The 27,055-nt window shown below is 45.5% G+C and overlaps 2 protein-coding genes across 2 annotated transcripts; both read left to right on the top strand.

Annotated features, from left to right (window-relative positions):
* Nucleotides 1-12,494: 12,494 nt before the first annotated feature.
* On the top strand, nt 12,495-13,442 carry LOC102458715 (olfactory receptor 52K2-like). The gene has a single exon (XM_006111291.5). It carries the CDS (start codon nt 12,495-12,497, stop codon nt 13,440-13,442), a length of 948 nt encoding a protein of 315 aa, XP_006111353.5.
* Nucleotides 13,443-24,935: 11,493 nt separating this feature from the next.
* Nucleotides 24,936-25,895, top strand: LOC102458479 (olfactory receptor 52E2-like). Its single transcript, XM_025184003.3, has one exon. It carries the CDS (start codon nt 24,936-24,938, stop codon nt 25,893-25,895), a length of 960 nt encoding a protein of 319 aa, XP_025039788.3.
* Nucleotides 25,896-27,055: the final 1,160 nt, after the last annotated feature.

Below are 27,055 nucleotides of genomic sequence, written 5' to 3'. Positions count from 1 at the left end.
ACTGGGTCAGACCAAAGGCCCATCTAGCCCAGTAGCCTGTCTGCTGACAGTGGCCAATACCAGATACCCCAGAGGGAGGGAACACAATAGGTAATCCTCACGTGATCCCTCCTCTGTCATCCATTTCCAGACAAACAGAGGCTAGGGACACCATTCCTACCCATCCTGCCTAATAGCCATTGATGGACCTAACCTCCATGAATCTATCTAGCTCTTTCTTGAATCCTGTTGAAGTCCTATTCTTCATCATATCCTCTGGCAAGGAGTTCCACAGGTTGACTGTGTGCTGAGTGAAGAAAAACTTCCTTTTGTTTGTGTTAAACCTGCTGCCTATTCATTTAATTTGGTGACCCCTAGTTCTTATATTGTGGGAATAGGTAAATAACTTTTCCTTATTCCCTTTTTCCACACCAGTCATGATTTTATAGACCTCTATCATACAGACCTTAGTCTCTTCAGGTATGTCTACACTACCACCATAGTTTGAACTAGGGTGGTTAATGTAGTCGTAAGGAGTTGCAAATGAAGCCCGGGATTTGAATTTCCCGGGCTTCATTTGCATAAAGCCGGGAGCCGCCATTTTTAAATGTCCGCTAGTGCGGACTCCGTGCCACGCGCGTACACGCGGCACGGACTAGGTAGTTCGGACTAGGCTTCCTAGTCCAAACTACCGTTACTCCTCGTGAAGCCTAGTCCGAACTACCTAGTCCATGCCGCGTGTAGCCGCACGGCATGGAGTCCGCACTAGCGGACATTTAAAAATGGCGGCGTCCGGCTTTATGCAAATGAAGCCCGGGAAATTCAAACCCTGGGCTTCATTTGCAACTCCATATGACTGCATTAACCACCCTAGTTCGAACTAGGGTGGTAGTGTAGACATACCCTTCTTTTCTAAGCTGAAGAGTTCCAGTCTTTTTAATTTCTCTTCATATGGGACCCGTTCCAAATCCCTCATCATTTTTGTTGCCCTTTTCTGAACCATCTCCACTGCCAATATATCTTTTTTGAGATGAGGTGACCACATCTGTATGCAGTACTCACCCTGCACCGCCTCCTGCACTCCTGCCCCAGGTTACAACACTCCCCCCCAGACCCAGCTCTCTCTTCTCCTACACCCCACCCCTGGGCCAGAATCCTCTCCTGCACCCATAGCCCTCCCAGACTCTGCACCCAAACTCCCTCCCACAGCGCACTCCCCAGTCCCTTACCCCAACCTCCTTTTTGCACCCAACCTCCATCCCAGACCCTCACACCTCTTCCATTCATAATGGAATGTGAAGCCAAATTCCCGGAATGCCCCCCCATCAAAAATTATTGCCCAACCCTACTCTGCACCCTCCCCCCTGGCCAGACACCCTATCCCAACCCTCTCCTGAACCCTCCCTTGCTCCTGCATCTCCCCCCTGGCCAGACATTTACCCCCACTCTGGTCCTGCATCCATCGCTGCTCTTGCTCCCTCCCCGCAGCCAGACACTCTCAGTCCAGTCTGTTTCTGCACTCCACCTCCCACCCAGATCCTGTACCCCTTCCACTCACCTGCACCCTGCCCCGCACACTGAACCCCTCCTTGGTGTCCCCACCTCAGAGACTAAGGAGGTCCATGAAGTCCACTACCTCCAGTGTGACGGACCCCCCTCCCACGCTTTCTGAACTGGACTCATGGACATGATTACATAACTCAAAGGTGCTTTGAGCGAATTATTTCATGTAACCCATAGATCTGCATGTCATGAGCTGCCGGTTCTGTTTATCGTACTTTGATATGTGTATCATTTGTGTGTGGAAAATTAGACACAGGGGCTGTGTCTAGACTGCCCACTTCTTCCGGAAAAGCAGCCGCTTTTCCAGAAAAACCTGCCAGCTGTCTACACTGGCTGCTTGAATTTCCGCAAAAGCACTGACGATCTCATGTAAGATTGTCAGTGCTTCTGCGGAAATACTATGCTGCTCCCGTTCGGGCAAAAGTCTTTTTCCGAAAAACTTTTGTGCAAAAGGGCCAGTGTAGACAGCTCAGATTTGTTTTCCGCAAAAAAGCCCCGATCTCAAAAATGGCGATCGGGGCTTTTTGGCAGAAAAACGCGTCTAGATTGGCCATGGATGCTTTTCCGCAAAAAGTGCTTTTGCGGAAAAGCGTCCTGCCAATCTAGATGTGCTTTTCCGTTAAAAGCATTTTCGGAAAATCATACCAGTGTAGACGTAGCCAGGTAGTGGGGAATAATTTGTGAGTTTCCAACGTGCGAATGGGAGACTTGGAGGGTGTTTCCTGCAACTTCAAGATGAGCCACTGTTCAGCAATCTTTTGTCCTTAAGTCCTAGCAGTGGTTGGTAGGGAGGGGCCTCAGCTCCTTAACAAAAAGAATAGGAAAGCAGAGGCCTAGATCTTTTGGCTGGGCTGCACCTGAAGGAAGGAGCCAGGGACCCCAGGGTAGAAGAGAGCCCTGGTTTGGAGGGTCATCCTCCTTGATTGAATCCACCTCGTCGTTTCCAGCCTGATTCTGACCTGCATATTTATACCTGCCTCTGGAAATTTCCACTACATGCACCTGCAGAAGTGGGTCTTATGCTCCAACACTTCAGTTAGTCTATAAGGGTATGTCTAGACTACAGGGTTTTGTTGACAGAAGTTTTGTCGACAGATACTGTCGACAAAACTTCTGTCGACAAAGAGCGTCTAGAATACATCCAGTTCTGTCGACAAAGCAAGCCGCTTTGTCGACATAACAGTGTGGACGTAAAGGACAGTGTAGATGCAATAATGCCTTCTATCGACAGAACTCTGTCAACAAAAGGCGTTATTCCTCGTAGAATGAGGTTTACATATGTCGACATAACTCAAAGGCAGTGTGGACGTAGGTATAGTTTTGTCGACAAAAGTCCACTTTTGTCGACAAAACCCTGTAGTCTAGACACACCCTAAGGTGCCACAGGACTCCTCACCCCTTTTGCTAGTTTGGAGGGGCATCTGGAAGAGAGGTTTTAGGGGGTGTTTAAGCTTGTACTGAGGTTTCAGTAGAGAATTAGCCAAGTGTTTTTTTTTTCCTTTTGATTTGTAACCTATCGGAGGAATGAAGAATCTCAGTTGGGGGCCACATCAGTGAGGATTGGAGGGTTTTAGAAGAGGGTATTTTTTTTGTATTTGTTTTTTTGATTTTGCTTCTTAAGTGTGTGGTTCCCTACTTATTTTTCTGTAGCTCAGTGGTCCCTGATCCAAAAAAGGTTCCCCACACCTGCCGTAAATAAAGAAAACATGGGAACCTTTTGTGTTGAACATAAACTACTATTTTACTTTATTTAAAAGGAAGTTTGATTAAATGAACATGGGAAAGTTGAAACACATTATCCGTTTAATCATTTCAATTAAACCGCTCTCCCTAGCTGCAGCACTAGCAAAATGGCTCGGATGTAATTATGTATTTAACGCTGATTTCCATTAGCAACTGGTGGTCGGTGGCAAGATTTGCATTGAGCCAGGTGGTCCATGGGCCACAAAAGTTTGAGAACCACTGCCCTAGTGAGAAAACGTTCCTGTTTCCCCACAGTCATTTTTCTCCAGATCAGTCTCTTCTCATTTTCGTTCTCTTTTCTTATTACTGAACTATACTTTTCAAACATTCACAACTATAGAGAGCAGCTAATTCCTCTCAGAGCCAACCCAGAGCCCAACAGTTCTCACAAATCTCGCCTTTGGGGAGGTCCCTTGGTTTACTTCTCACACTTTGCTTCTCTGTAGAACAGAAGCTCAGCCATGCAATCAGAGACATGGCCTAGAGTATCTCTGCTCTCCAGACTGTTTACATCAGGAAGCAGCTTCTCCCCTAGAGATGGAGTGAACCCCGCTGGGATTGCACCGAGCTGCATTATAAACGGTGCACACTCTGTGTTGGCTCTCAGCCTGCGATGCTGCTGCTGAGTCAGGAATGCGAGAGGTGTGTGACACGGTTACTTCAGGGAAGAGACGTCCACCTCGGGATTCACAGGTACCCATCTCTGGCTGAGCTGCTCACCGGCTCGACAGAGCCACACAACCCGGGCATGGCAGAGCATAAGCCTGTGCGTTCTTCGGCACTGCACAGCCATTAATCAACCAAGGGACAATGTCACTGACGATGGCTTGCTCCAGGGTCAGTGGCCAGAACGTCCCCCTATTCCTTGGCTGATGGTCTCCAGCCCCCAGCGTGGCTGCGCTTTCCATGGCACAACAAATCCTGCAAGATGAAATGTGCTTATGTAACCCACACATCTAGGCTACGTCTAGACTGGCACGATTTTCCAGAAATGCTTTTAACGGAAAAGTTTTCCGTTAAAAGCATTTTCGGAAAAGAGCATCTAGATTGGCACGGACGCTTTTCCGCAAAAGCACTTTTCCGTGCCAATCTAGATGCGCTTTTGCGCAAAAAAGCCCCGATCGCCATTTTAGCCATGGGGGATTTTTTGTGCAAAACAAATCTAAGCTGTCTACACTGGCCATTTTGTGCAAAAGTTTTGCACAAAAGGACTTTTGCCTGAACGGGAGCAGCATAGTATTTCCGCAAGAAGCACTGATTTCTTACAGTAGGAAGTCAGTGCTTTTGCGGAAATTCAAGCGGCTAGTGTAGATAGCTGGCAAGTATTTCCGGAAAAGTGGCTGATTTTCCAGAAAAACTGGCCAGTCTAGACACAGACCTAGTGTGGTTACCATGCGGTGGGACCTAAACTACAGGAACAGTTAAGATCAAGAAACCTCTACAGCAGGGGCTAGAAAGTAGCTCGCTTTTAGCTCAGAGGGTAGAGGCACCTATAGTCTGCTTCCCAGGTTCCACTCCACCTGCTGGTGGTTACACTAGCAGATGTACAAGTCCAAATTCTGAAGCTGTTCCCCATCATTTAAATAGGTCACATTGAGGCAAATCTCCCCTTGGTAGTCAGAGAGTTGTTGTTAACGGTTCTAAATCCTGCTGGAAAGGGATAACAAGTGGAGTTCCTCAAGGGTCTGTTTTGGGACCCGTAAAGTTCAATATCTTCATCAATGATGTAGATATTGGGATAGAGAGTACGCTTATTAAGTTTGCAGATGATACCAAATTGGGTGGGGTTGCAACTTCTTTGGAGGATAGGGACATAATTCAAAATGACCTTAGCAAGTTAGAGAAATGGTCAGAGGTAAACAGGATGAAGTTTAATAAAGAGAAATGCAAAGTGCTCCACTTAGGAAGGAACAATCAGTTCCATACATACAAGATGGGAAGCGACTGTCTAGGAAGGAGCATGGCAGAAAGGGATCTAGGGGTCATAGTGGACCACAAGTTGAATATGAGTCAACAGTGTGATGCTGTTGCAAAAAAAGCAAATATGATTCTAGGTTGTATCAACAGGTGTGTTGTAAGCAAAACTCGTGAAGTCATTCTGCCGCTCTACTCTGCACTAGTTAGGCCTCAGCTGGAGTACTGTGTCCAGTTCTGGGCGCCACATTTCAAGAAAGATGTGGAGAAATTGGAAAGGGTACAGAGAAGAGCGACAAGAATGATTAAAGGTTTAGAGAACATGACCTATGAAGCCAGGCTTCATGAACTGGGCTTGTTTAGTTTGGAAAAAAGAAGATGAAGGGGGGACATGATAGCGGTTTTCAAATATCTAAAAGGGTGTCACAAGGAGGAAGGAGAACATTTGTTCCTCTTGGTTACTGAGGACAGGACAAGGAGTAATGGGCTTAAAGTGCAGCAGGGGAGGTTTAGATTGGACTTTAGGAAAAAATTCCTAACTGTCATGGTGGTCAAATATTGGAATAAATTGCCAAGGGAGGTGGTGGAATCTCCCTCTCTGGAGATATTTAAGAACAGGTTAGATAGACATCTGTCAGGGATGGTGTAGACGGAGCTTGGTCCTGCCTTGAGGGCGGGGGGCTGGACTCGATGACCTCTCGAGGTCCCTTCCAGTCCTATTATTCTATGATTCTATGATTCTATGATAAGAACTGAGTAAAGACTTTGGGAGGTGGTTGTATTAATGCACAGACACCGTTACCTCCTCTTCCGGCATTGCAGGACTCTCGCTCCACAGGGCAAGTGGCCGTTATCTCACATTCATCTACTGTCCGGTGTGGAAGTGCTGGAGCAAAAAGAATATTTCATTCTGGGCAAGAGATATGTTCTCCCAGCTTCCTGCAGGAAGTGGGTTATAGTCTTAGGTTAGAAACACTGAAACATGAATTCAGCCAGAAGCAAAAACCCAGAATGGGAATTTCCGTCCAAATAGTTAGGGTTGGGCAAACTTATAAGCCTCTCAAAATCAGTCTTCTAATTGACGGTGTCAGATAGCCTTAGGAGAAAGTTGTGCACCAGCAACACCAACAAAGCTAATCCATGTAGGAATCTGTTTTCACTAAGCTCTTTGCTCCAGTAATGCCAGTTGCAAAGAATGTCACAGGCCAAATGTGGATTATCTCAATATTTTTCTTTAATAGGAGTTCCATGTTTCGACTTTCAATGAAATTGAACATTCCCTTGTTCGCGTGCTGTGAGACCCAGCAAAAATCAGATTTCATTGACGGATTCATAAGGGATTAAGGGAAGTAAGGGACGTTGGATCATCTACTCTGATCGCCTGTATAAAACAGGGCGTTACAGTTCATCCAGTTAACCCATACTGAGCTTCATAACTGCTGTTTCATTAAGACCTGGTCCATTGTAGGATTTTACATAACTGAATCAGAGTCCCACAGGGTGAGAAGGGACCACAAGGGTTAACTAGTGTGATCCCCTGAAAAAAAGCAAGATTGATTGATTCCCATCTACCCAAGACAAACGGCTATCTGGCCTCCTCTGGAAACCCTCCAGCATAGGAGCTTCCACAACCCCTGCAGGTGTCTATTCCATTGCCCGCCTGGTTTTACAGCTAGGAAGTTTTCCTTGAGATTTCAACTATATTTGCTATGCTGTAGTTTGAGCCCGTTGCCTCTTGTCCCACCTCTCAAGTGTCTGTCTGTTCCTTCTTTATATCGGTGACGTAAACCGGACAAAGTGCTCCAGCAGAGATAAAATTAGTGCTGAGAGCAAACATTTACCTCCCACGACTTGCAAGCTAGGCCTCTGTTAATGCAACAGAAAATTGTGTTTTCTTTTTCTTTTTTTAAATAAAAGAAAATCAACCCACTTGAAAGACATGGCTACATCAATCTAACCCAGGTGTTGATGGTATGAGGGAGATGGGGGAATTCTTCCACCAACCTAGCTCCCACTTCTTCTGGGGGTGGATTCCCTACGCTGAGGGAAGAACTGCTGCTCTTGGTTTAAGTAATGTCTATACTGAATCACCAAGGTAGCAGTGCTGTAGAATTTTAAGTAAAGACGAGCAGTCAAATATACATATACTCCAGAAAAAGAATCCAGTCTGTTATGAATTGAGAGAGTCCCCCCTTTTTTCTCCACTCTACTCACCTGAGGAAGTGGGGTTTGCCCATGAAAGCTCATGATACTATCTATCTATCTATCTATCTATCTATCTATCTATCCCCACACCTCTCTCTCTCTCTCTCTCTCTCTCTCTCTCTCTCTTTCTGTGTGTTACTCTCTATGGTTACAGAGCTACTTGAAGATTTTTTGGAGAATCTTGCTCTTCCTTTTCTTCCTAGATTATACTCTGCATTGAGTATCTGAAATGTGTACTCTACTGATATAATAAAGCGTTCTTTTTATTATCTGATTTTTTCCGTATTACATGAAACGCCTCCAAGGCCGTGTCCAGACTCAGGGGTTTTTTCGGGAAAAGTAGCCTTTTCCCGAAAAAACTTCACCTGCGTCCAGACTCAAGCCGCGTTCTTTCGAAATTATTTCAAAAGAACGCGGCTTTTCTTTCGATGGCGGTAAACCTCATTTCACGAGGAAGAACGCCTTCTTTCGAAAGCTCCTCTTTCGAAAGAAGGCGTTCTTCAATGTAAAGAGGCCGTCTTCGAAAGAGAGCATCCAGATTCGCTGGGTGTTCTCTTTCGCAAAAGCGGATTTCTCTTTCGAAAGATTCGCCTGCAGTCTAGACGCGATCTTTCGAAAGAGGCTCTTTCGAAAGATGCTTTCGAAAGAGCCTCTTTCGAAAGAAGCCTGCAGTCTAGACATAGCCCAAGAAATCCAACTTTATTGCATCATCGGGGCTTCCTTGATCAGCTAAATGTGTACTCTTACTGAAGGATTCAACCAGAGTTATCTGACCATTCTGCTTTTCCAGGAACCATGTTGTCGATTGGCATTCATTATATTCCTAGGCTGCGTCTAGACTGGCAAGATTTTGTGCAAAAGCAACTGCTTTTGCGCAAAAACTTGCCAGCTGTCTACACTGGCCGCTTGAATTTGCGCAAGAGCACTGACGTTCTAATGTTAGAATTCAGTGCTTCTTGCGCAAATTACCCACGGTTTTCTCCCCATGAAACTCTTTGCTTGGTCATGGTTTTGATAAGGGAAATAGATGAATTTATCACTATCTCTCGTGTTCTCCAGTTTCAAATGTTTTGTATGTGGCTCTTTTCTGAACCTTCTCCAATTTTTCAACAGTCTTTTCAAAATGTGGAACCCATGACTGCATTCACCCATATCATGTGTGGAGATTAAATCGTTCCCTTACTCCACTCACTCCTGTTCATGCATTCAAAGATTGCATCAGCCCTTTGTCCGCACCAACACTCTGGGCGCCCATGATAAGTTGGTTGTCCACAATGTTCCCTAAACAGGGGCAGATGACGATTTTGTGGGGCCCAGGACAGCACAATTTCACAGCCCCCCCCCCTTTGACATGGCGCATGTGCGGTGGTGATAATGCACATGCTCAGGGCTTCTTGAAGCACGGGGCCCAGGGCGGCTGCCCCACTCGCCCTGCCCTATATCCGCCCCTGCCCCTAAATACTTTTCAGAGTCTTTGCATTCCAATATACAGTGTGCTGGGTTGGGATTCAGGCTGGCATTCCCTGCCCTACGATGATAGTTTGAGATTTGACAGTATTCATATATTTTATTTCTTTTTGCCCAGCTCACCAAAAGCTACAGACAAATTGGTACGTCTGCCTCATTGTTATCCCTCCGCCAGCCTTTGGGTCATCCCCCAATTTTATCTGCAGTGCTTTTGTATTTACTTCCAGATCATTGATGAAAATATTGAATAAATTTGGGCCTTGAACTGATCCCTGCAGAACGCCACTAGAAACATCCCCATTGGTCCATTGACAGCTGCCTTCTGAGATCTGTAAGTACGCCAGTATAGGTGGAAACTATCTAATCTGGCACTCTGTGGTCTGGTAACATCTGTGGTCTGGTGGCATTTGAGTTAGTCGGATGTCCACTTAGCATGGGTGTAGCCAAGTTTCGCACAGTCCCATAAAGTTTGTTTACAGCCACCAGGCCTGGTTGTTAGTGTTCTGTGCTGTTATTTGGCTCTAATTTACCTCTAAATGTCTTCTCAGTGCCCACTAACTTTCGGAAGTGCTGGTAATGCCACCTAAAAATATTGATCTCCCATGGTTTGGCAGATTCTCTGGTTCAACATCGGTCCGGTCCCCAGGATGTCAAACTAGAGAAGTTCACTCTGCATTTAGTATCTGAAATGTGTACTCTACTGATATAATATAGTGTTCTTTTTATTATCTGATTTTTTCCGTATTACATGAAACGCCTCCAAGAAATCCAACTTTATCGCATCATTGGGGCTTCCTTGATCAGCTAAATGTGTACTCTTACTGAAGGATTCAACCAGAGTTATCTGACCATTCTGCTTTTCCAGGAACCATGTTGTTGATTGGCATTCATTATATTCCTAGGCTGTGTCTAGACTGGCAAGATTTTGCGCAAAAGCAAGTGCTTTTGCGCAAAAACTTGCCAGCTGTCTACACTGGCCGCTTGAATTTGCGCAAGAGCACTGACGTTCTAATGTAAGAATTCAGTGCTTCTTGCGCAAATACTTTGACGCTCCCACTCAGGGATAAGTACTCTAGAGCAAAAATACTTGCTCAAGAGGGCCAGTGTAGACAGACACCTTAATTTTTTGTTCAAGAAAGCCTGATGGCTAAAATGGCCATCGGAGCTTTCTTGCGCAAAAGCGCATCTATACTGGGCACCGATGCTTTTGTGCAAAAGCACTTATTGTGCAAAAGCATCCATGCCAATCTAGACGCTCTTTTGCGGAAATACTTTTAACGGAAATACTTTTCCGTTAAAAGTATGTCCGCAAAATCATGCCAGTCTAGATGCAGCCCTAGAGTTTCTTTTTAAGTAAATTTAGCTTTTTCATTGTCTCCTAACTGTGTCAAATTTTTACACTTCCCTTTGATTTTTAATAGTTTATATTTAACCCAGAACTATCCTGTATTTGGCTTTTGTTTGTTTGTTTTAGCTCTGCTGCTGCTTGATTTTTCACTCGTGATTCCAAGGTTGATCAGTCAGTGCAAAATTCTGATGAGTGCAACTTTATGGTTCTATTGTAGGTGCTGTTTATCATCTTCCTTCAGAGCTAATGGACTGGAAAGTATATGATTACTTCATGTGGTCTAAATACATTATTCTGCTTCTTTTGTAATGCAGACAAAACTATTTTGAACACATCTTCCTTTTCTTGCAGTCAAATATTTTTTTTCTCCCACTAGCAACTGCCTAATTTTTTTCCCAGGATTTCTTTTCTTCTTAATATACTTAATAAATGGCAGAGGTGTGTAATGACTTCTATGTTTCAGTTTTCACAAAGAAGATTGGTGGTGATTGGATGCCAAACATAGTGAATGCCAGTGAAAATGGGAAAGGATCAGAAGGTAAAATAAGGAAAGAATAAATTAAAAGACATTAGAAAAGTTAGATATCTTCAAGTCAACAGACCCTGATGAAATGTATTCTAGACTATACTGGGATCTGACTTAGGAGATATCTGAGCCATTACAGATTATATGTGATAACTCAGGGAAGATGGGAGAGAGTCCAGAAGACTGAAAAAGGGCAAATATTGGTTCCATCTGTCAAAAGGGAAGTAAGGACAACTTAGGAAACTTAACAGACTGGCTTAACTTCTGTACCAGGAAAGACAATGGAGAAAATTATTAAGGAATCAATTTGCAAACATCTAGAAGATAACAAAGTAACAAGAAATAGCATAGGTTTGCCCAGAATATATTATGTCATACCAACCTGATAGCTTTCTTTGACCCGGTAACAAACCGTGTGGATAAGGGAGAAGCTGTAGATTTGGTACATCTAGAACTTAGTAAGGTTTTTGATACAGTCTCACGTTACCTTGTTATTAACAAACTTGGGAAATGCAGCCTAGATGGAGGAAGATACAAGGAGGAGGGAGAAAAAATATCCTCCACGACCTGCAGTGATAGGACAAAAAGGAATGGGTTTAATTGTGGCAAGGAGGGGTTAGGTGAGACATTAGGAAAAACTTCCTACCTGTCAGGGTGGTGGAACACTGGAATAAATTGCCTAGGGAGATTGTGGAATCTCCATTGCTGGAGATGAGACAAACATCTATCTATCCTCATACACCCCATCGATCTATCTGCCTATCAGGGATGGTACAGGTGGTACTCATGTAACATGGGCAGATGCTATCTGCCTCTGAGTGGAATCAAACCTGAAACGTCTAGCCCTTAGTGCATAATCTTCTACTGGTAACTAAGGAGGTGGGCAGACTCATTGTTGTATCTGTACGTGTTCTAAGTGCTACTAGATGGGATACCACATCCAGAAGGTATGGTCTTGCCATAGGCCCAGGGGATTGTACTTGAAGGCTACTCAAGGTCCCTTCCAATGTCAATATTCTATGGTTCTCTGTAGGTTTCCCTCTCCGCAACTCCTGTCTTCACTTTGACATTGAGTTGGGCTTTTAGCCAAGGTTGTGCTCTTTGTTGTCCGTGGAATCGTTGCAAATGTGAATGTGAAAATACTCAGACATACTTGACCATTTTCATTTCCAATTACCTTGCTAACCTACTCTTCCCCATTAGTCTGGCTGATAATTTTCCTGACTGTAGAGAATGAACTCTGTGGAAGAACTAAGTGTGTATAGATATTACTGGCTGGGAACTCTTCTCTGTTTCTTCGATGGAATGTAATTGATTCAATGTGTTTATTTTCCTGGAATCTCTTGTATGCCTCTATGTTTGCCTCTTCTCTTAACTAAAGAATCCCAGACTTTTCAGTGTATCTGCATTGGGTAGTATCCCCCCTTTTTCATAGCCTATCTGCAGTATTCTTCTCAGAGACTGGTTGGTCAACATTGAATAGAATAGAGACAGTTGTTCACAATTAATCTCCAAGAAAAACGAAAAAGGTAATGTTCAGTATGTGGAGAGTGACCAATCTGCATCTCCCCTGACAACAGCTTGCAGTGTTTTATTTAATATCTCATATTAACACGGTCTCTCCAACCAGGTATTTCCATTTTGTGACCATCACCCTAGACCAATAAATATACAAGAAGATAGGGGAAAGGACGGCACATGCAGTAGACACTGTTCTGCCTCCAAGCTGGACACCTTCTTACCTAACCAATGTCAGCTTCCAACATGACCAACTTCACCAACCCCTCCACCTTCATCCTGCTGGGCATTCCTGGCTTAGAGACAGCCCATGTCTGGATCTCCATCCCCTTCTGCACCATGTACTCCATAACCATTTTGGGAAACTCCGTCATCCTCTTCATAGTGACGAGGGACCTGAGCCTCCATGGGCCCATGTACTATTTCCTCAGCATGCTGGCCTTCACTGACCTGGTCCTGTCCACATCCACCCTGCCCAAAATGCTGAGCATCTTCTGGTTCAATTCCAGGGAGATCGATTTCAATGCCTGCCTCACCCAGATGTATTTCCTTCGCTGCTCCTCCATGATGGAGTCTGGGATCTTCGTGGCCATGGCATTTGATCGCTATGTGGCCATCTGCCATCCCCTGAGACACTGCACCATCCTGACAAACCATGTGGTGGCCAAGATTTGTCTGGCTGTGGTACTGCGTGGTTGTATGCTGGTGCTGCCTTACCCATTTCTGACAAGGCGCTGGCCATACTGCAGATCCAACATCATCCCCCACACATACTGTGAGCACATGGCTGTGGTGAAGCTGGCTTGCGCTGATACCCGCATCAGTAACTACTACGGCCTCTTTGTGGCATTTATTGTGCCTGGTGTGGATGTGTTTTTTATCGCCATCTCCTATACCGAGATCCTCAGGTCCATCTTCTGCCTTCCCAAAAAGGATGCCCGAATCAAAACTTTTGGGACATGCATCTCCCATCTCTGTGCCATCTTAGCCTTTTACATTCCAATTATTTTTTCCTCCCTCACGTACCGTTTTGGCCAAAATATTGCCCTATGGGTCCATGTTTTCATTGCCAATTTCTATCTTCTAGTGCCCCCCATGTTAAATCCCATCATTTATGGGGTGAGGACCAAACAGCTGCAGAAGAGTCTGTTTCAACTTGTTACTTGTAAAGGGACCTAAAGTTATCTCCTGGCGCTCTGGCTTTCACACTGACCTCCATGCACATGGTGTAGGACCTTCTTCCCTAAACCATTGACTGGAGCGTCAAGGAGACATTAAATCATTTCAAGGCCTTACTAGAATTTGTCAGCATGACAAACTTATGGAATCAGTCCAAATGCAACCCATTAACTCATAGCATTGCCACCTTTTATTTGTTCATAGAATCACGGAATCATAGAACACTAGAACTGAAAAGGACCTCATAAGGTCATCGAGTCCAGTCCTCAGCCCTCATGTCAGGACCAAGCACCATCTAGATCATCCCTGATAGATGTCTGTCCAACCTCCTCTTCAATATCTCCAGTAATGATTCTACAAGCTCCCTAGGCAATTTATTTCATTGTTTAACCACACTGAGAGGTAGGAAGTTTTTCCTAATGTCCAGCCTAAACTCCTATCACTGAACTTTAAGCCCATTGCTTCTTGTCCTATCCTCAGAGGCCAAGAAGAACAATTTTTCTCCCTTCTCCTTATTACACCCTTTTAGATACTTTGAAAATAGCTATCATGTCCCCCCTCGGTCTTCTCTTTTCTAAACTAAACAAGCCCAGTTCTTTCAGTCTTCCCTCATAGATCAAGTTTTCTAGACCTTTCATCATTTTTGTTGCTCTTCTCTGGACTTTCTCCAATTTCTCCACATCTTCCTTGAAATGTAGTGCCTGGAGTTGGACACAATATTCCAACTGAATCTTAATTTTACAGGTTAACTGGGAAGAAATTCTTCCCCTTTCTTTATCTTTCAATGTGCTTCCTGTTCATGTTGCCCCTAGTTCACATGTTATGTAAAGGAATAAGTAACATTTTGTTATTCACTTTCTCCACACTTGTTACCATTTTATAGACCTCCCTCATATTCACCCTTAGTCATTGTTTGTAAGCTGAAAAGTCCCAGTCTTTTAAAATCTTTCTCCAAAGGGAACATGTTCTATACCTTTAATCATTTCTATTGCAGTTCTGTGTATCTTTTCCAATCCAGTATGTATTTTTGAGATGAGATTGTTGGCCAAGATTTGAGGGGTATGCATACCCCAGAATTTGACTAACCAAATTTCTGTTGTAAGTTGAGGGTTGGTAACATGGAGTCAGCAGGCCTGAATAAGGTGCCTATAACATGAAAACAGCAGCAGGGCTGAAATCTAGTGAGCAAGATTTTGGGTCAGTAACACGGCAACCAGAAAAGAGGCCTGTCAGGGGTCTGGCTCCCCCTCAGGCTTACAGCCCTGTCATCATCATGGTTGCCTTACCCTAGCTGACCCTTTAACACCAGTGTTCTTAGGACCCTGTGCTCCCACCATTGCCAGTCAAGGCCCGGACGGGCCCGTTGCCGCCCATGAGGGGTCCGGCCGCTCACTCAGGGTTCTGGCCGGCGTCCCACTGTCAGACACCGAAAGTCCCCTTAGGCGTGCCTCCAGCCTCGGGGCTTCCCCTGCCACTCACCTGTTCTGCCCTTCCTCCACGCTCTCCCCACCGACCCCCACTGAGCTGGCCGTCCAGCCCTTTTGAATCCCCTGCCGGTTCATTTCTCCCCGCCTCCTCCCGTCGCTGGGTGATGATGTCACCCCGTGCCTCGTCTTGGTTGGCCCCTTCCTGTGGCCAGCTCGCTCCACCTGTCTCTGACCCCGGAGTCCACGAGGAGTAACGGTAGTTCGAACTAGGAAGCCTAGTTCGAACTACCTAGTTCGTGCCCCGTGTAGCCGCGCTACACGGGGTTCGAACCAGTGGGGTTTTAAAAATGGCGGCTCCCCGCTTATGCAAATGAAGCCCGGGAAATTCAAATCCTGGGCTTCATTTGCAAGTGCGGTATGCCTACATTACCCCGCTAGTTCGAACTAGCAGGGTAGTGTAGACATACCCTCAGAGATCAACTGTATTGACCCAAGTGCACAGGTTTAACACTTTAACTAGAGGGAGCACACACATGTATGCATGCAGCCAAAAGTTTATCATCACCGATGGAGTAGAGGACCTGTCAGGAACCTATCGAGACAACCCCAAACTCTGATTGACAACAATTTCAACACCTTGTGTGCATTCAGAGACCATGGATTAATGAAACAGAACACCATACATTTAAGGGTTAGTTGTAAACTAGACTTTTAGATGCAAAGGAAATACAAAAACCAAAACCAACCTAACTGGAATTTTCTTCACATCGCTATGGAATGCTGGGAGAAGAATTAAAAGAAAATTAGAATGAAAGAAGATAAGTTGGATGGAAGCCTTGAATCTAGACACCTCTGAAATTAGAAGTGTATTGGAAAATAGGAAAACTGAGGAATCAATAGGCGTAATTGTGGACTATGTATTTGTAAAAGTTAGAAATAAAGGAATTGGCTATAGAGTGTACTTTGGAGCAATTGTGTGGTGTGAGCTTGAGACACCTTTTTTCTGATGGTTTTATTCCCCACTGGGTGAGCAACTGGCCTCTGCAAACCGGATGGTAATTGCTCAATACCATTTAAAAGTTTGGGTAAATATCTGGGATGTTCTAAACCTATTGGCTACATCTAGACTGGCATGATTTTCTGGAAATGTTTTTAACGGAAAACTTTTCCGTTAAAAGCATTTTCGGAAAAGAGCGTCTAGATTGGCACAGACGCTTTTCCGCAAAAGCACTTTCATGATCAGGGCTTTTTTGCGCAAAACAAATCTCAGCTGTCTACACTGGCCCTCTTGCGCAAAAGTTTTGCGCAAAAGGGACTTTTGACCGAACAGGAGCAGCATAGTATGTCTGCAAAAAGCACTGATTTCTTACAGAAAGAAGTCAGTGCTTTTGCGGAAATTCAAGTGTCCAGTGTAGACAGCTGGCAAGTTTTTCCGGAAAAGTGGCTGATTTTCTGGAAAAACTAGCCAGTCTAGAGACAGCCTCAGATTTTGTCTGTATTTGCTTATATCCAATAGACTGCAGAGTTAGGCTAGATTCTAGATCCCAACCTCCTGCCCCAGAGATAAATCCCACTGCACCCAAAATCCTTCCCAGAGTTTGCATGCTAAAACCCCTCCTGGACTCCAATCCCCAACCCTAGGCTGAGCCTGGAGCCCCTCCCACATTCCAAACCCCTCGGTGGAAGACCAGAGCCTGCACCCTAACTTCCCACCCCAGCCTAGTGAAAGTGAGTGAGGATGGAGGAGGAAAGGGAAGGGAGTGAGCAGGATGAGACCTCGGAGAAGAGGTGGAGCAGGGCCTCAGAGAAGGGGCAGGAAGGAAGCAATACAAGAGTATTTGGGTTTGAGGTAGATCTTACATTGCGCTTAAATTGAAAAAGTGATCTTGTGGTTAAAAAGGTTGGAAACCACTGGTCTAGAACTTTCACTTGCATTAATCTTTCAGTAGAGAGAAGTTCTGTGTGCCCGCTGATTTATTCCAGACATCACCTGGAGTGTCAGAGTTACGTTACTCATTTCATACGTTTAAAAAAACCCCAAACAGGTAACAGGGTGACCAAACTGCACACAATATTTGAATGCACCATGGATGTATATGTACACAAGATAATATTGTTTGCCTCATTTTCTATCCCTTTCCTAAATATTACAAACCTTTTTGTTCGCTTTTTTGGATGACCACTCTACATTGAACAGGTCTTCTCGGAGAAGTAGTAACAGAGAACTCCAAGATCGCTTTCTTGGTGGGTGACAGTTAATTGCGATCTCATTGTTTTGTATGTAGAGTTGGGCTTATATATTGTCATGTACATCACTTTGCATCTATCTATAGTAAGAAGTGGGCCTAAAGCATCAGTCCATGTATCACAGGCCTTGTGTGAGGCCTGAAGCCTAGATAGAGGTAGTCAAGGCTCTGCAAATATAAAGCCAAGTTGAATTGTGAGCAAACGGCAGGCCCTGCTATCAGAATCTGGCAAGAAAGGGGCTGATATTGCAGATACATCTCTAGGGGGCCTTAGGTATTAGTCATGTTAACACATTCCAGGGTAGTACGACAAGACTACGAGAAGAAGAAATGCAAATGAGAGCATGACATATGCAAATGAGTGCTCCATTTACATTTCCTCTTGTGAAAGAGGCTAGTAGTGTAGACGTAGAATAGTTGTGCAGGTTACACGTCAACACTACCAAGCCCGTTATTTTGAAATAACAGGCCGCTTATTCCAAAATCAGTACTCCTGTTTTCCTCCAGGAATAACGCTAGTTTTGAAATAGTTATTTCTAAATAGCTACTCTCCAGAGTCATTCGAACTAATTTTTCCCCAGTGCTTCTTGCGGCGGTAAGTCAAGGCAGCGCATCCACATTCACGGAGCCTGCCTTGGACTAATTTCAAGGCTTCCCCAGAGCGTGGACACGCTATTTCAATTTTGTTATTTCGGGAGTCGTTATATTGAGTTTCATTATTTCAAAATGATTTCCTAGTGCCGACCTGCCCCTAGAGAGCTTGTCAGAGCCTCACAATTGTGGGAGAGCACCTAGCTTGCTATGGCAGAGGACTCAGAGGTACCCAAAGCTCAAGTGGTACCTAGGGAAGCACATCACAACCACCCAACAAACAGGCCTTGCTAGACCATGTCTCCATTTTCCTGTTGTCATGTGCTCAGTTACCAATATCAAGATGGTAGTGATGGCAGGAAAGTCGGAACTCCTACTCTCTCAGTCATGCTCTGGTGCCTCAGTTTACATACCTGTAAAATGTGGATATGTCCATAGTTGCTTTCCTTTGCTAGGTGCCTTCAAGATCATAGAATCCTAGAATCCTAGGGCTGGAAGAGACCTCAGAAGGTCATTAAGTCCAGCCTCCTGCCCAAAGCAGGACCAATCCCAACTAAATCAATCCAGCCAGGGCTTTGTCAAGCCGAGACTTAAAAACTTCTAGGGATGGAGATTCCACCTTGTCCCTAGAGAACCCATCCAAGTGCTGCCCCACCCTCCTAGGGAAATAGTTTTTCCTAATATCCAACTTAGACCTCCCAACCTCCTTCAATGAGAACTCCTCAATATATGATTGTGATGAGAATCACTGATCTCTGAATCTAAAGTGACAGGCCTATTTGACTGCAGAAAGTATTTGCAGCTCTCCTCAGCCATCTTTCCCCAGATCAGTCTACTATTTACCCATCCATCCTGGGCATTGACAGGCATCAGACTCTAGGGAGAACTCAGCTTATCCCTCATTTTTTAAAAACTAATTAACTATCATTTTTTCAATATACATAAATACACTGAGCAGGGAATTTGTCTGACTCCGCCTAAAGCCCAAGAGTTCTCCTCTCCCTTTGGGGTGGTCCCTTAATTGCTGTTTGCTTCTGAAGCTGGATAAATAGCCCAGAAACCCAGGCAGGCAGGTCTCCAGCCTTTTGACTACCAGCGGCTCGCTTCTCTGCCACAGGTTGTGCAAACCCCGATGGGACTGGCCGAATGATATTATACACGTTGCACTCAGGGTCGGAGGCTGCTGCCGATGCTGGGTGGAGAGAGGTGGGACGCAGTCACTGGAGGACAATTTCTGAGAGGTTCACAGGTATCTATCTCTTGCCGAGGCTCCACAAAACTACTGCATGGGGTGGGGTAGGGAGTAAGTCAGTCAGAAGGAGCTGCATTTCAGGGGCACAGCAGCACAGCATAGTATGAAAGTGTCAGTAGATTTACAAGGCCAAATTCCAAGGCCATGGGCTGTAGTTTATTCAGACCCTACCAAGTTCAAGCTCCCCTTGGAGTAACAACTGGGGAAAGAGCTCATAAGCCTGCTGTGTTTTCATGGAGATTCACCTCCCACTCTTTCATTTTAAGGCTCTGCCAAATAACCAGGGACCAATGGGTGGTGAGGTGGGGAAGGGATGCAACAGACCTTGTTGCCTAACTTTCAATTCTTGGAAACATGGTGTAGGGTGATCTAGGCAGGCAGGACCATCAGGACCCTACACAATACTATTCAAGTTGCATCCAACAGCCATCCACAGCAGCAGGAGAATGACTTTTAGAGGTGTGATTTTATACATTCTAGTGAAATATTTTAAACATAGTGGAGATTGCCTAGCTCCTAGAACTAGAAGGGACCTTGAAAGGTCATTGACTCCAGTCCCCTGCCTTCTTATCAGGACCAAGTACCATCACTGATGAATTTTTGCCCCAAATAGCCTCTACAAGAATTGAACTCATAACCCTGGGTTTAGCAGGCCAATGCTCAAACCACTGAGCTATCCCTCCCCCTAAGGTTCTCTAGACTCACCCAATAAGTTGAGAAACTGACAGTCTATGTCTTGGGTGAACACATACCTAGTCTCTGGCTTCATTACCACCTTTATGGCTCGTTCATCGGCGCAGTGTTCCACTCATCCACCTGGCAGGCTTTTTCTCTTACAAGTTAATGAAGTCCCCTTATTAAAGGGGCCTCTGAATTTTTCTGGGAGGATCCTTTTGGCCCTAGAGACTACAATTCGCATGAGCCCTTGAGGAAAACAGGGGAAGTAGGGCTTGTCTGGGCATGTTGGGAGAGGGGCTCTTCAGTTCTGGGGCTCTCCATTTTGGGGAGAGAGGAGCCAGGCTGCTGTGGAGGAGACTTATCCAGGCCAGGAGCTGTTGTGGTACAGCTACCACCTGCGACTGGGAGCCTGCAGTGCTTGGATCTAGCAGGCTGCTGATTGCCCTAGAGGGGAGAGACTCTGGCTGTGCATATGGCTGTGAAAGGCTACACAAACCAGCACACAGGAGGAGGCTGTATTTAAACAGGCTCTTTGGGAAAGTGCTGCCTGGGACAGAGCTCAGAGAATAGACTGACTCTGGGTCCAAAGAGAGGCAGAGGGCCCAACCCAGTGAATCAGAGCTGCTGGCATTTAATGACGTGGCAGAGGGAGTTGACAGCTGGCTGCTCAGCTTGTACTAACACACACAGAACCTACACAGAACCTTCACTCCAGCTGCAGGCCTTCAAGCGCGCCCACACAATCAAGTGTCTGGACTCTGAGTCCATAGGCGTGCGCCCTCTGGAGTGGGATCAATGGTGTCAGTGCAAATGCCAGAGAGATAAGTTCCTATTACTTCTGTGTACTTTGTTAATTGATTTTAGTCACTGTTAATCTGTTAAACTCTGTCTCTTTAAGTTGTGAAGTAAAGGAGTGTTCATTCTAATGTAATCAATTAGATGTGTATTGTTTATAATTTATCATTGTCATCCTGGAGTTAGTTCTAGGTTATTTCTGGAATAAGTTTATTCCTGGAGGCTCCCAAGGCACACTAGTAAGGCTACGTCTACACTGGCATGATTTTCCGAAAATGCTTTTAATGGTTAAGTTTTCCGTCAAAAGCATTTTCCGAAAAGCACGTCTAGATTGGCAGGATGTTTTTCCGCAAAAGCACTTTTTGCGAAAAAGTGTCCGTTGCCAATCTAGATGCACTTTTCCGCAAAAAAGCCCCGATCGCCATTTTCGCAATCGGGGCTTTTTTGTGGAAAACAGCACTGTGCTGTCTACACTGGCCCTTTTGCGCAAAAATCTTTCTGAAAAAGACTTTTGCCTGAACGGGAGCAGCATAGTATTTCCACAAGAACACTGATGATCTTACATGAGATTGTCAATGTTCTTGCAGAAATTCATGCGGCCAGTGTAGACAGCTGGCAAGCTTTTCCGCAAAATCATGTGATTTTGAGGAAAAACGTGCCAGTCTAGACACAGCCTAAGTTTGTACAGGGCCAGCCAGATGGCGGCACGACCATTGTATATTCTTTATGAACGAGGGACTGCAGAAGGGGGTGGATAGGGAATCTCCAACTAACATCACCACTGGGGTACTCAGGATTTCCTTATATGTTAAAACAATCAGGCGCCCAGGCACACCTATGAGTGTGACCTGCTCCCAAGTAACCTGGGGAGGAAAAAGGGAGTTACATTAACTAGCTCCTCCCCAGAGAAAGCAGAACCACAGTATGGGGGGAAGAAGTGGTGTGTGGGTGGACATTAAGACTCAGTAGTGTTCCATATTTTCAGATGACCTACACAGCCGCATTTTCAGCATAAGGGTGGGGACTACTCTGGTTCTAGGGCTCCTCTTGGAAACAATTCTAAGAATTTCTCACTAGGGGCAAATAATCTTCTCTCTTGTCCTGACGTGAGCAGTCAGATGGACTGTCATCCCTGAAATGGTCCAGGGGAGGCTAACATTGAATGTGAGAAATTTCAGTCCCAAGGGTTACATTTTGGAAAACTTATAAGTAACTGGCAAATTAGTTCTTTTAATTCACAGAGTCAGACACCCTTCCTGAAAGGTGTTCAGCGTGACCCCTCCATTTATGAGCTCCATTCACCTATGCTATTAGCTCCCACAATGTCTGTGGCAAGGAGATCCACAGTCCAAAAATGGATTTTGTAAACGCTTTTCTCTAATCGAGGTTAAAAGTTCAAATTTTCAATGTAACTGAAAGTTTCTTTCTTTTGTTATGTGATGTAGTAATTGCAAATGCCTAATGTGCATTCTTTATAGATAGATTCTTAGGCGTTGAGGTCCATGGGACCATGGGAGCTCAGGGGACCATGGGACCATTCAGTCTGTCCTGCAGTATAGGTAAGGCTATTCAATTTCACCCCGTTGGCTTTTTTTAATTCTCTTTATTTATGAGTGACCTTTGGCCCTTCTCTGCAGCTACAATTAGTGTGATGTCAACTTTCAGACACTAGATCTTGTTCTACATTTCTCTACATGACAGAGCCCATTAATACTCCCAGTTTTCTCCTCGTGCAAGTCTCCACTGGATAGTCTTATGATTAGATAGAGCTCTTTGAGTCTCTCTCTCTCTGGCATTTTCTCCAGCCACCAATAAATTGCTATGCACCTTCTTTTCTGCACCCTCTGCTGGTTTTCAATTTTTTTTTTTGCAATATGTAACAAAGACCTAGATGGAGGCATTATCACCAGTGCTGGGTGCAGAAGAAAAACCCTTCCTTTGCTCCAACTCACCATTCCCCTGTAGAGCCATCCAAGGATCCCAGTAGCCCTTTCAGCCACAGCATCAAACTGGGAACCCATGGGAGAAAAGCAAAAAAAAATGATTAACAGGCAAGAAAATGTGACCTATGTGGGAAGACTGAAAGAACTGGGCTTGTTCAGTTTAGAAAAGAATATATAATAGAGGTTTTCAAGAACCTAAGAGGGTGTTACAAATAGGGGGAGAAAAATTGACATTGCAGCAAGAGAGGTTGAGGTTGGAAATTAGAAAAAACTTCCCACCTGTCAGGGTGGTTAGACATTGGAATAAATTGCCTAGGGAGGTTGTGGAATCTCTATCCCTGGGGATATTTAAGAGCAGGATGGACAAACACCTGTCAGGGATGATCTGGAGGGTGCTTGGTCCTGATGTGAGGGCAGGGGACTGGACTTGATGAGCTCTTCAGATCCCGACCAGTTCTAGTGTTCTATGATTCTATGGTGAGTTTGTTGTCTACAACACGAAGAGGAAGCTTACAAGAAGTGGAAACTTGGACAGATGACTAGGGAGGAGTATAAATATATTGCTCGAGAATCTAGGGGAGTTATCAGGAAGGCGAAAGCATAATTGGAATTTCAGCTAGCAAGGGATGTGAAGGATAACAAGAAAGGTTATCTACAGGCATGTTAGCAATAAGAGGGTGACCAGAGAGGGTGTGGGGCTCTTACTAGATGAGGGAGATAACCTAGTGACAGATGATGTGGGAAAAGCTGAACTACTCAATGCTTTCATTTCCTCTGTCTTCACGGTCAAGGTCAACTTCCAGACAAATGGATTAAGCAATGCAGTATGGGAAGGAGGTGGACAGTCCTTGGTGGGGAAAGAACAAGTTAGGAACTATTTAGAAAAGCTAAACATACACAAATCCATGGGTCCAGATTTAATGCATCCGAGGGCACTGAGGGAGTTTGATAATGTCATTGCCATTATCTTTGAAAACTCGTGGAGATCAGGTGAGATCCCAGATGACTGGAAAAAGGCAAATGTAGTGCCCATCTTTTAAAAAGGGAAGAAGGACAATCCAGGGAACTATAGAGCATTCAGCCTTACCTCAGTCCCCAGAAAAATCATGGAGGGGATCCTCAAGGAATCCATTGTGAAGTACTTGGAAGAGGGGAAAGTGATCAGGAATAGTCAACATGGATTCACAAAGGGAAGTCATGCCTGACCAATATGATTAGCTTCTATGATGAGGTAACTGGCTCTGTGAATGTGATATACCTTGACTTTAGCAAAGCTTTTGATACAATCTCCCACAATATTTTTGCTGGAAAGTTAAGGGAATATGGATGGTTTAAATGGGCTGTAAAATGGATAGAAAGCTGGCTAGACTGTCGGGCCCAATGGGTAGTGATCAACGGTTCGAAGTCAGGTTGGCGGTCGGTTTCTAGCTGAGTGCCCCAAGGATCAGTTCTTGGACCTGTTTTGTTCAACATCTTTATGAATGACCTGGATGAGGGGATGGATTGCACCCTCAACAAGTTTGCAGAGGACGCCAAGTTAGGGGGAGAGGTAGATACACTGGAGGGCAGGGATAGGATCTAAAGTGACCTAGACAGATTAGAGGATTGGGCCAAAAGACAAGTATAGAGTTCTGCACTTGGGACAGAACATTCCCAAGCAGGAGGAATAGCTCAGTGGTTTGAGCATTGGCCTACTAAACCCAGGATTTTGAGTTTAATCCTTGAGAGACCAAATCTGTCAGGGATAGTGCTTGGTCCGGCTGTGAGGGAGGGGCACTGGACTTGATGACTTCTCAAGGTCTCTTCCAGTTCTATGAGATAGGTGTATCTACATATATTATTATTGTTATAGGCTGGGGACCGAATGGCTAAGTCACAGTTCTGCAGAAAAGGACCTGGGGATTACAGTGGATGAGAAGCTGGATACGAGTCAACAGTGTGCCCTTCTAGCCAAGAGGGCTAATGGCATATGAGGGTGCCTTAGAAGGAGCATTACCAGCAGATCCAGAGATGTCATTATTCCCCTTTATTCGGCTCTGGTGAGGCCACATCTGGAGTAGGGTGTCCAGTTCTGGGCCCCCACTACAAAAAGGATGTGTACGCATTGGAGAGGGTCCAGCGGAGGGCAACCAAAATGATTAGGGGGCTGGAGCATATGACTTATGAGGAGAGGCTGAGGAACTTGGGTCTGTTTAGTCTGCAGAAGAGAAGAGTGAGGGGGGAGGTTCCAAAGAGGATGGAGAGAGGCTGTTCACAGTAGTGACAGATGGCAGAACAAGGAGCAATGGTCTCAACTTACAGTGGGGGAGATCTAGGTTGGATATTAGGAAAAACTCTTTCACTAGAGGAGTGGGGAAGCACTGGAGTGGGTTCCCTAAGGAGGTAGTGGAATCTCCATCCCCAGAGATTTTTAACAACAATGTTTCTTCATCCAGGCATTTCTGCATTTTGACTGTGACCATAACTGTTGATCCTGGATACACACAAGAAGTCAGCGGAACACACGACACATTCAGGGGACACAGTTCTGCCTCAGAGTTGGACATCTTCTTTCCTAATCCATGTCAGAGTCCAACACAAGCGACTTCATCAACCCTTCCACCTTCATCCTGCTGGGCATTCCTGGCTTAGAGACAGCCCATGTCTGGATCTCCATCCCCTTTGCAGCCATGTACACAATAGCTGTTTTGGGGAATTTCACCATTCTGTTCATTGTGAAGAGGGAGCCGAGCCTCCATGAGCCCATGTTCTATTTCCTCTGCATGTTGGCCGTCACTGACATAGTCCTGTCCACATCCATTCTGCCCAAAACGCTGAGCATCTTCTGGTTCAGTTCCAGGGAGATCGATTTCAATGCCTGCCTCACCCAGCTGTTCTTCATTCACTGCTTCTTCGTGATGGAATCTGGGATCTGCGTGGCCATGGCGTTTGATCGCTACGTGGCCATCTGCCACCCCCTGAGACATTCCACCATCCTGACTAACCCCGTGGTGGCCAAGATGGGCCTGGGTGTGGTGCTACGCAGCAGCATGCTAGTGCTGCCCTGTGTCCTCTTGGTGAGGAGGTGGCCGTATTGCAGAACCAACATCATACCCCATACTCACTGCGAGCACATGGCCGTGGTGAAGTTGGCCTGTGGCAACACCCAAATCAGCAGTTATTACGGCCTCTTTGTGATGTTCTGTGTGATGGGGCTGGACGTGTTTTTTATTGCTGTGTCTTATACCCAGATCCTCAGGTCCATCTTCAGCCTCCCCACGAAGGACGCCCGGCTCAAGACCTTTGGGACCTGCGGGTCCCACATTGGTGTCATCTTAGCCTTTTACATTCCAGGTCTCGTGTCTTCTCTCATGCATCGGTTTGGCCAGAATATGCCCCTGCATTTCCACATTCTTATTGCCAACATGTACCTCCTTGTGCCCCCTACACTAAACCCCATCATCTATGGGGTGAGGACCAAACAGATAAGGGGCAGGATCCTGCGCCTGCTTGGTCATAAAGGGATGAAAGTTCTCTCCTAGTGCTCTGGTGCTCAGACCCAGCTCCGAACAGAGTGGTGTGGTAACATGGTGTTGGGCTCCCTTCCTTGAATTGCTTACTAGGCCGTCAAAAAACCATTGAAGCATTTCCTGAGAGCACTGCGCTTTGTCAGTCTGGCCTACTCGGGATACAAACTGTATAAAACACATTAACTGCTTTGGTGTACACTTTTCTAACTGCAGAGATCTGGATAAGGAACATAAAAAATCCATAGCAGGTGAGACCAGAGGCCCAGTGTCCTTTCTTCCTCCAACAGTGGCCAATGCCAGCTGCCCACTGAGGGAATGAACAGAACAGGGAATCCTCATGTGATCCCTTCCCTGTCCCCCATTCTCAGTCTCTGAGAAACAGGGGCTAGGGACAACATTCCTACCCTTCCTGGTTAAACCCTGTTACGGTCCTGACTTTCACAACATCCTCTGGCAAGGAGTTCCACAGGTTGACTGTGCATTGCGTGGATCCCTGAGGTCCAGCCCCAACTTTTCCATTGCTCCATAACTTCCCTTAGTGGTCTACCAACTTATGTAACTAGGCCCCCTAAGACTCACCCCTCACCTCTGTGTCACTTGCTGGATCATTTCCACATCGCCCATGCTCCAGGACTGGCGTGTCTGCAGTCTCACAAGGAACCTGCAGCAAGGGCAGGGAGGATGCAGCCCTTGGGGCTACAAGCCATTCCAGAGCAGAGAGGGAAGCCTGGCTGTGATATAAATACTGCTGAAGGTTGGGAGCAGGGTTGTAAGGCAGGCAGGGAAAGTGGGGGTCATGTACCATGCACCTTGTGGGCCCTGCAGCTCAGCTATGAAGCCCTGAGGGAACAGACCTTCCTGGACTTTTGTCAACAAAACTATACCTGTGTCCACACTGTATTTGAGTTATGTCGACATAACGTCGACAAAACTCAGCAGTTTTGTCAACGTATGTAAACCTCATTCTACGAGGAATAACGCCTTTTGTCGACAGAGTTCTGTCGATAGAAAGCATTATTGCATCTACACTGTCCTTTGCGTCCACACTGTTATGTCGACAAAGCGGCTTGCTTTGTCGACAGAACTGGATGTCGTCTACATGCTCTTTGTCGACAGTATCTGTCGACAAAACCCTGTAGTCTAGGCATACCCCCTTGACTGGCTTTGTTATT

Source organism: Pelodiscus sinensis, chromosome 1 (genome assembly GCF_052426305.1).
Source record: "Pelodiscus sinensis isolate ZL-2025 chromosome 1, ASM5242630v1, whole genome shotgun sequence".
Lineage (NCBI taxonomy): Eukaryota > Metazoa > Chordata > Testudines > Trionychidae > Pelodiscus > Pelodiscus sinensis.
Note: the sequence above shows the minus strand (reverse complement) of the source record. Positions and strands in the feature narration are given on the sequence as shown.